Source organism: Otolemur garnettii, unplaced genomic scaffold (genome assembly GCF_000181295.1).
Source record: "Otolemur garnettii isolate 467f Iridium unplaced genomic scaffold, OtoGar3 scaffold00034, whole genome shotgun sequence".
Classification (NCBI taxonomy): Eukaryota; Metazoa; Chordata; class Mammalia; order Primates; family Galagidae; genus Otolemur; species Otolemur garnettii.
The window spans coordinates 7,734,382-7,744,992 of NW_003852429.1; the positions used below are offsets into that span (position 1 = coordinate 7,734,382).

Genomic DNA, 10,611 nt, shown 5'->3' on the forward strand with positions numbered 1-10,611 from the left:
AAAAAAAAAAAAAAAATTTGCTTATTTGAAGTCTCTATTTGTGTGGAATGCTTGTGTTTAAATTCTATATGATAGATTATTTTGAAATTGATAGTTTTTTGTGGCATCCCCACAGATTGCAATTTGTTGTGTTTTCATTGTCATTCAGTTTAAAATAATTTTTTGGTTTCCCCCTTGATTTCTTTTTTATTTATGTCAGTTCTTAATATTTGGGGATTTTTCACAAATCTCTCAATTATTGTGGTTTAATTTCATAGCGGTCAGGGATTGTAGTTTGTGTGACATGAAGCTTTTAAAATAATTTACTAGTATTTATATTATGATCCAGAATATGAACTATTTTAGTAAAGTGTTTTGTATGCTCCTGAAAAGAGTACACAATCCTCTGTGTTTAATACCATATTCAATATATGATCACATTGGTTATGTTCAAATCTTCTCTATTTTTGTTGAATTTCTGCCTATTTGTTCTATCAGTTATTGAGAAAGGGATATTAAAGTCTCTAATTCTCAACTATAATTGTGGGTTTGCCTTCAGTCACATGTTGCTTGATGGTGGCCATATGTAATGAAACATGTGTCCTTACATGATTTCATTGTGCAAACATCACAGAGTGTACTTGCACAACCTAGAAGATACAGCCTGCTGCACACCAAGGTTGTGTGGTGTAGCCTGTTGCTTCCAGCCTACAAGTAGAATGTGACTGTTGTGAATACTATAGGCACTTGTAACATGGTAAGCATTTGAGTAGCTAAACATAAAAAAGGGACAGTCAGAAGGTATTATAATTTAAGGGGACCACTGTCATCTATGCAGTCTGTTGCTTGAAACATCATTAGATAGTACATGGCTATATTTCTTCTTGTAGCTTCATTATTTTTTCTATCATATTTTGAAACCTTGTTAAGTGTATAAATATTTAGGTTTATGTCTGCTAATTGACTTGGTTATGATTAAGAAATTACTTGTTTTTGATCCCTGACAACATTCTTTATGCTGGCACTAACATAGTCAGTTCTGTTTATAAATTGTTATTGTTAGCATGGCTTTCCTTTTTCTACCCTTTTTTATTTAACTTATTTCCATCTTTATATTGGTAGTTTGTTTTCAGTAGGCAGCATGGAGGTGGTTCTTATTTTCTTAATTTTCTTATTTTCTTAATTCAGTCTAACATTCCTAACAATCCTTGTCTTTTACTGGGATGTAGGGGGAATCAAGGCCATTTACATTTAATGTGATTATTAATACAGTTTAAATTGGACGCTTGCCATTTGCGTTCCTTTTTTCTATCTTTCCTGTGTTACTTTTTTGCCTTCCTGTCAATTAATTGAACTTTTAAATTCCCTTTTATATTCTTTATTGTTATATTAAACATTGGTATAGTACTAGTAGTATTAATAGTTGGCTGTTGTAAATTGCACATGAACTTTATGGGCACTTTGTGTAACCAAATGTAAAATGAGTAAAGTAATTGAAGTTAATATAAAAATTACTTTGAAACAAATTATTACAAACAAAAATTCCAAGTAAAATATTTTCTTTTAGGAGTTACCTACAGAAAGACTAATTTGTTGATATGTAACATTGTTATATTAAACCTTTTGCTTAAAGTAACAGTTTCCAAGAATCTATTGATAACCTTAAATGAGAACTTACTGTATATTGGACAGCTTAATATTGTTTTACAGTTCTCTGTTGCTCTTTTCATTTTGTTTAACCTCACAGTGTAGTTTTAAGTGTATAAGTTTAGTTTGGGTCTTTTTTATATCTTCCATATCTCAGCTTTTCAGACACACAGCGTCCAGTTGTAATAATTATTTTCATGTTCTTCTCTGTTGATTCTGTCTTCTTTGTGAGGCAAGGTCAGTTTTGATTTTCTTTTTGCTTCCTTATGGGTTATATTTTGCTGCTTTTTCTTGTGCCTGGTGATTTTTTATTTTTTATTGGAGTCTACATATTGTGAACTTTACCTTGTTGGATAGTGGATACTTTTATATTCCTACACATTCTATTGCATTTTTCTGGGATGCAGTTATTGGGAAACAATTTCATACTTTTGGATTTGGCTTTTAAGACTTATTAGGTGGAACAAGTCTTAGTAGTAATGAGATGGGACAAGTTTAGTAGTTGGCCTCCCAAAGTGCTGGGTTTATAGGCATGAGCCACCGTGCCCAGCCTATCGTTATATTTTTTCCATTCTATGGGTTGTAGGAAATAACTTCAGTCCCTGTTACTCTATTTTGACCAGAAGTGGAAATCTCTAAAAAGTCATAGGTTTTTACAAAGAAAGCACACATAATATATCCTTTAAATACAGGGTGTCCTGTATTTAAAATAGTTGGGTGTTGTAAATTGCACATGAACTTTATGGGCAGTCTGTATAACCAAATGTAAAGTGAGTAATTTAAATTGATATAAAAATTACTTTGAAACAAATTGTTACAAACAAAAATTCAAAATAAAGTATTTTTTTTTAGGAGTTAGCTACAGAAAGACTAATTTGTTACAGCGACTTCTAGACATTAGATGATTTTTTTTATAACATTTTATTGGCTCTATATGTGACATTTGATGACTTTTGTTGTTGTTGTTGTATGCAGTTTTGAGGTTCAAACAAAAAGTTTGAAACAAGAAGAGGACAACTGAGCTTTGGTTGAGTCCCTTTGCTTTGGACAAACCATATTTTGCTGCAGAAAAGGCACAGGTTTGGAGTCAGCTGGATTTGATGTCAAATTCCAGCAGTGTGACATTGGGCAGCTTTAACAAGCTCTCTGAGCTTGGTTTCCTTCCTGTGTAAAATGGCGGGACATTGTTGTGAACACAGAAACTTAAACCAGCCCCCTTGCTGTCGTCATTAGCCTGCCACCCCCGTCTCACTGGGGAGAGAGAGCTGTTCTTTCTGTCCCAAGCCTGTGCCCTGAGTTCCAGCTCTGTCTCCTCACGTGTGTCAGGCCCTGTGGAACAGCCGTCTCACTCAGGTGTTCAACCTCTTCCCTTCTCAACCACACCCAGGTCTTTCCAGTTAAAACCAAGTTCAAAGACAGTGCCCCCATTCAGTCCCCAGCTCCCTCACTGCGCCCTGGGCCTCTTGCTTCACACTGAACCCCTTGATGAAGCCAAGTGCCCTCTTCCAGGTCTTCAGACCCATCACAAATCCAGCCACCACCAGACACACCAGTTCTCATCTTGTGTGGTCTTGGAGTAGCTCAGTGCTCCTCCTGGGGAAGCACTGTCATCCATGGCCTCTGTGACTCGGCTGTGTGCCCATCTCCCTCTCTCCTCCTGTGTGCCCCGCTGCGCTCCAGGGGCCCTGCACGTCATTCTCTGGTTTGTCCTTATCCGTCGTGGAGTCAGAGTCGTGGCCACTTCCACAAGTGAGGCCTCCTGCTGGGTGTGTCATCTGAGCGCTTATCTCCCTATTGTGCCAGCTGCACCATGCCAGGTGGCCCAGGAAATCAGCATGGCTCGACCCTCCCTGTCCTGGCTGTCCCCTCACCTCCCCTGTCTCTGGGGAGGGCACACGCAGCATAACCTCGGTGTCATCATGGTCGAACTCTTTCCTCTGCCCATCAGAAAATTCCACTGGTTTTTACCTCTTAAATTTATCTTGAATCCACTCGCTTTCCCCAGTTCTCCATCTGTCCGCCCTTCTGATCCTAAATACCAACCTGTCTCACCCTGGACAGTTGCTACACATCAACCTGCGTCCTTTTTGCTCCTTCTAACTTGTCTTCACACTGCCAGAATAATCTTTTTTAAATGCACATGAAATCATGTCAGCCCCATGTGGAAAATTCTTACGTTGCTTTTAGGATAAGGACAAAACATCTAAGGGGGGCTGGATGGGGCTGGGCCCCTTCCTAATCCCCTCCTTGTTCTGCAGCCCTGTGGGTCTTCCCCTGGGGCCCCAGGCAAGGGTTCTACTGCCTGTGCTGCTTACTCCCTCCCCTCAGGTCTCCGCACAATGGCATTTTCAGGGAGCATTGTCTCTGTTCCTCCCATGTGTTGTGTGAACGTGTATCTTACATATATATTAAATTTTCTGTATTTTGTCATGTTTGACACCTTAAATAGCCTTTGTGTCCGGGGAGACTGCCTTACCCAGTCCTCAGAGCTAGCGTCCAGCCAGGAGTCTGCCTCTGACACACAGACTAACCAGTCCAGAGCTGAACCACTTTGATCCCGCCCATCTGTCCCTGGAAGTGATGTCCCTCTGCCTGAATCATCCCAGGGCCTGGTGACAGGCAGCTGGGGACCACCCTATAGCTTCGAGTGAGCAGACTGGCCAGTCCCGAACTATTCCCCACCCTGCGCGGGGGGTCTCAGGAGGGGCCTAAGTGCTCCCTGGCAGCTGTCTTTTGCTTCCTGAACACTCTGTGTGTCCTCATGTGGCCCCGTGTGGGTGCCGTGCCTCCTGTCTCCAGGACATGTGAGTGTGACACACTTTGCTTTTCCAAGTTCATGTTCCAACTTCTGGCAGCTTTTCTCTGAATCTCAGTTTTTTTGCCAGTATCATATGGAGATAAGCCTTTCTATCTTTTAGTATTCTTGGGAGCAAAGTAATAGATTTCACAAATGGAACTTTGCTAGACGATTATTTTCTCCAGTTTGAAGGTCGAGGCCAGTGGGCACCATTGATTGATTAGTGCCAGATTTTTCATTTGCAGAGAACACAGCAGCATTTGCCAGCCTTTTTGGCACCAGGGACCAGTGTCATGGAGGGCAGTTTTTCCATGGACCAGAGGCTGGAGAGGGAATCTGACAGGAGGCAGAGCTCTCAGGTGGTGATGTGAGTGATGGGAGCGGCTGTAAGTGCAGATGAAGCTTCACTTGCTCACCGCCACTCACCTCCTGCTGTGCAGCCTGGGGTCCCAACTGGCCACAAATGGACACTGGTCCACAGCCTGGGGTTGGAAACCACAGTAGTAGATGATGGGGAACATTCAAATGAGGATTTTATCATAAAAACTTACTTATTTTGAAAGGTGATAGGAAAGTTAAACCAGATAAGTAGAAATTTAAAATTTTTTCTTTTTCCTGAGTATTCATCTAAGGTAATTTGGATAACGTAGAAAGGAAAAAGAAATAAAGAAATCACCTAACATCTGACATGCCAGCCACATTTTCCCACGTTTCAAAATGCTCATCAAGAACGTAATTTTTTTTTTTTTTTGTGACAGAGCCTCAAGCTGTCCCCCTGGGTAGAGTGCCGTGGCATTATAGCTCATAGCAACCTCCAACTCCTGGGCTCAAGCGAGTCTCCTGCCTCTGCCTCCCAAGTAGCTGGGACCACAGGCGCCCGCCACAACGCCCGGCTATTTTTTGGTTGCAGCCATCTTTGTTGTTTGGCAGGTCCGGGCTGGGGATTCGAACCCGCCACCCTAGGTGTACGTGGCTGGCGCCTTAGCCGGTTGAGCCACAGGCGCCGAGCCAAGAACGTAATTTTTAATGCCTGCCTGGTAGTATATTGTATGGATATATGTTATTTTCTTTTTCCTTTATTTAGGTTATTATAAAAATTATACTACTATAAAGTGTTGCTATTAGTATTCCTTGTACGTCAATCTTTGTGTGCATAAATGTATAATTTACAAAACTGGAATGGTTGGATAATGCTTTCTAGGCTTATTCCCTAATAAGTCTCCAGGAAAATTGTACCAATTCATATATACTCATAGAGTAAGACTGCTTCCTTCCCTGCACCCTGGCCAACTTGGGGTATTATAAAATATAAGCTCACGGTATATATATATATATACTGCCCTGCCCAGATGCAAGTTTAATGGGTGGATGGTATTTTATTGTTTTAATTTGCATTTCTAATGCAAATTATTCCTGAACTTAAACATTTTCCTGTTAGCCCTTGGCATTTTCTCTTTGTAGATTGTCCGTGTTTCTTTGCATAGTTTTCTACAGGGCTATTTCTTTTTCTTATTTACTTATAAAACCCTTTTTATATTAAGCGCATTAAATTTGTTTTTGTCATATATGCAAATAGGAACTTCCATAGAACTCTTTAAATGAACAGAAGCTCAAGGGGAGTTAAAGAAAAGAGCCTGTGAAATGAGATGATGTGGTTACCTTGTACTTTATTAATAAGGACAGCTGGTTCCTCTCCTATTTGAAAGTTTTGTCACTCAATCTGTGTACCAAGGAGCACACATGTCACAAAGAGTCTCAGCTTTGAAGTTGAACAGACCTGATTCTAGGCCACTCTCTAGCTAAGAGTCCTGGGGCGAATTATTAACTTCTGCAAGTCTCAGATTTCAATCCTGGGTAAGAAGAATCCTTCTAGCTTTGTCTGGAGAGGTGAACAGCTGACAAATAGTGTGTGGTATAGAGGTGCTATTCTATAAATATGTGTCCTTTTTCCATACCCCTCAAAGACGTGCTGTTTTGTACATGCTCACATGTGATGTATTCTGTTTCAATAAGAGCGTGCATATTTCACCCAGCTAGTAGGCAGATATACAATCATTCATTAATATTTTCCAGATAGGTAGATCAAATAAAAGTTCAGATGGCGAAACAGGTGGATTGCTTGAGCTCACAAGTTCCAGACCAGCCTGAGCAAGAGTGAGACCCAGTCTGTACTAAAAATAAAAAACTAAGGCAAGAGGATCACTTGTGAGCCATGACGCCATGGCATTCTACCAAGGGCGACAAAGTGAAACTCAGTCTCCAGAAAAAGTACAAATAGAATTAGAAAAATTGTTAGTTAACCATTAACTATTTATCTGAGTCTAGGAGAGGGTTCAATTTTCAAGCTCAGGGATGATATCAGCAAATTAGGATTGGGTCTATGAAAGTGGAAGAGAATGTGAGAAATGGCTTTCTGGAGGAAAAAAGGAACAGACAGCCCCATGTGACCCCTATTTTTGATGTTTAATATCAAAAATATTTTGATGTTAAATAGCTTCAAATAGTCTTGAGATGTACTCTTTCATTGAGAAGTTGTCTTAATCTGTTCTTTTTCTCCTTTAGGTGTGGCTGGACCTCTTAAAACCTATCGTGAAACAGATTCGAAGTAAGTATAGAACTGGGATGTGAAATTGGACGACCCCCTGGCCCTGTGGCATGAAGCCCTTGTGACAGAAACGCTTCCTTTACCTCTGGATTACCTTTCACCATCCACTTCACACATGATTAAAATGTGTATCTTCTGAAATTTTAATGTTTAAGAGTTAATGTTTAATGTTAAATTTTAATGATGTTTAATTTGATAATCAAAACCTTGCTTGGAAAGTCAAATATCGTTCTGATTAACAACTGAACCCTGCTATTTAGAGAAGGCCCCAGAGTAATCAGGCTTGTCTGTACTGTTGTTCCTCACGTCACTGTCAAAAAGGAAAGTTAGAGCCACTTATTCACTAAATTGATTTTAGGTTTTCTTTCCTTCGCCCTTGAAAACCTGTGAAATCCGAATGCCAGTTGTTTGGGAAAAATGGTGCCCTGTAGCACGTGTGCACACGTGTACATTTCTGAATGGCAAGCAGCACTGGGAAGGGAACACATCTAGACTGTGTCGGAAAGAAAAGATAAAGGAAGGTGTGGGAGAGGAGAAAGGGGAGCGGACGCTTGCCTTGCCTCTGCTCTCGCCCCCTCTCTCTGCTTTGCAGTAAAATTCAAGGTCAGGCTCTGACCACACAGTCATTCCAAATAATCCCTCCCGGCCGCCAGAGCTGGGGCAGAAGTCTGAGGATGGCGTCAAAGCCACATCCCTGGTGGGATTGTTTCCATATCTGATTAAGAAAACCCCACTGCTTCCGTAGAGCAGTTTATGTGGGTGTAATGAACACACAGTACCATGGCTTTGTAGCCCTGCCATGATGGAAATTGATGTTGATCTTCTGTAATTTAAATCAAGCAATTATTGATGCTGAAAATTAAAAAGCCACCATATAATGGTCCTTGGGTGTCCTCATCCTGTGTGTGTGTCTGTGTGTCTGTGTGTGGATGTGCTAAGAAAAGCCCCCGTGTTAGGGGGCCAGGTGACATGGAAAGAGGAAAATTGACATTTGCCCACAGTCATTTAGGAGGGGAAGAAGAGAAGCACTGTCCTCGGGGCAGCCCTGAGGACAGACTCACTGATGTGGGGTCGAGAGACCAGCAGGGCTGTTGTCTGTCTCCTCCCTGTGCTGGGACTGGCCCAGTGTGACAAAGCTGTCGCTTTGCATCCAGTGGCAGCATCTTTCCAGCTTCAGGTTTTCCCAGGATCTGGGCAGCCTTGCTGAGTCTCCTCCCTGTGAAAACTGCCCAGAGGAAGTCGCAGCCTTCCTGTCCCCCTCTTTCTGCTGCTGTTACTTTGTGCTCCAGAACTGGCAACATGCAAGGGTTTCTGTTAATTTTTAGAGTTATTAGGGGAAAGAAGCTTGGCCTGTCTTGGCTTCAGTGTTTCCCGTTTGTATATATTGCTGACATTTTTGTATACATTGCTGACATATTTACCTTATGATCACATTTGGGGTTTTTTTTTTCCCCCTAAACTCGTATGTATGGTCACAGAAATTATAACGCAAAATCAACTTTTTGGGTTTGATCATAAAAAGCAGAACAGAAAGACATTTTCTACTTTTATAACACTACTGTTAAAATTGGGGTTTCATTATAGTACCTCATATTTCATAGAATGTAAATTCATGCTATAATTCCATTGGGCAGACCAAATGGCCTTATTATTTGTACCTTGCACATTAAGACAGAAAACTTCTATCCAGATCACAGATTATTATTTTAGAATCTGTTTGTTCTGTTCTATTTTAATTCTGAAAAGTTACTCACATTATTCATAGTCTCTTTCCCTCCCTGACCTCCCCCATCTGATTCCCAATTTTGTCTTAACTCATGGGTGGTAAGATGGTGTATAAGACACTAACAAAGGCTTTAGCCGGCAAAGGCGGGGCCAAGTCTTGTTTACATTTTCTCTCCTGAGCTCAGGAGAGCACCTAGGTGCTCAAAGCATTAATGAACACATTAGCAACTGTACCTTTTAAATAGTTAAAAACCGATTTACATTTTAATTTTATTTTCCTTAAATTATCTAAAATCTGTATTTGGATAAAAGCAGCCAATTAGATATATTTTTAAAAACACCTGGGTATAATTTTTTTTTACGCCTGAGTATTATTTACGTCTTCAGAGAAAAAGTTTACGAGCTCAAGGGGATACCTGTGCCGTAGTATCTGCCTGCTCCCCCACAGTCTGGAAGTGTCAGTAGCCAAACTCGGCTAGCTGTTGGGTGACTTGAGGGTCAGCAGAGGTGCTCTTAGGAGCTTGGGAGGAGATGTGTTATTTGGTACATAATATGCCCCGTAAGTCTTTTTCTTTAATGCATTTGAAACACAAATCAATAAAAGCTTCCTTGCTTTTTTTCTCCTTCTTTAGGGCCAAAGCATGTCGTTGTTAAGTTTGTAGTGAAATTCTTTCCACCTGACCACACACAACTCCAAGAGGAACTCACAAGGTCAGTGGTTTGGAAACTGGGTATTTTTTGCTACAGGGGGCAGAGGAAAGGAGAAAATTCATGTTCTGAATTAATTAAGTAAAAATTTTTCATAATATTTACTTCGCCACCATCTGTTCTGTGCTTAACAATTTAACCCTTCTCTCTCCCAGCTCTGCTAACAAAAATGGGGGTGGGGGAAGCACCCTATTTTCTCTAAGGCTTCTCTAAGACTGAGACCAGAAGTGCGCTGGTCTTACAACCTGTTAATGTGGTATTGTCCATCTGATATCTGTGACATCATGAGACAGTATGGGGAAGTGAAACCATAGTGTTAACTCAGAATTGATCTTTACCATTGCCTTGGAGGGGTGGAGTGATGGGAACTGTCCGTCAGTTTCTTTCAAAGTGGCCAGCTGGGAGAAGTGTAAGTGCTGGGTCAGGCCTGGCTTCAGCCATTCATCCTGCTACTAGCCACGTATCTGACTGGCCAGTTACTCTCTGCACTGTTGTTAATTCCCCTCAACAGTGCAGACTGTGATGCTTGCTTGGCCAGACTTGTTCTGAATATAAGTACTTGTGCACATAAAGTGGCTGGAATCTACCAGGAACACTAGAAATGGTCACTGTCACCACCATCTTTGTCATCACCTACTGTTACCATCACCACCACCACTGTCATCTTCACCACCGTCATCTCCAGCCCCACCGTCTTCACCGTCTTCACCGCCCCCACCGCCCCCACCATCACCATTATAATTTGAGGCAAGACAGGCGGTAATCCAAACGAGAGCCAGGCTGGTAAAATGCCTCCCTGTCAAGAGCACCCTTCAGAGTACACTAGACTGATCAGCCATTTGTCACACATGCTTTTAAAGTGATGGCTGTCTTAAGACCCAGGTCGTCACATTGTTCTCATTCCTCTCGGTACAGAGTAGTATGTGGGGTCACTGACGATCGTTTATTCAGGGGATGAAGATTTTCATTTAGTCAATCGCATTTAGTAAGTGCAAGCGTTGTTCCAAGCACTGGGAATAATTTAGTGGTGAAAAGATAAGTCTTGAGTCTCATAGAAATACACCAAATGAGGCTCGGCGCCTGTGGCTCAACCGGCTAGGGCGCCAGCCACGTACACCTAAGGTGGCGGGTTCGAATCCCCAGCCCGGAC

At 41.5% G+C, this 10,611-nt stretch overlaps 1 protein-coding gene across 2 annotated transcripts in view; it reads left to right on the top strand.

Annotated features, from left to right (window-relative positions):
• Positions 1 to 10,611, top strand: part of FARP1 (FERM, ARH/RhoGEF and pleckstrin domain protein 1) — a 281,209-nt gene that overhangs the window by 191,064 nt on the left and 79,534 nt on the right. For both annotated transcript variants that reach the window (XM_003789589.3, XM_023513086.1), the window contains exons 4-5: positions 6,986 to 7,028; positions 9,386 to 9,464. In XM_003789589.3, coding sequence (XP_003789637.1) covers positions 6,986 to 7,028; positions 9,386 to 9,464 — 122 coding nt within the window. The remainder of the gene's footprint in view (positions 1 to 6,985; positions 7,029 to 9,385; positions 9,465 to 10,611) is intronic.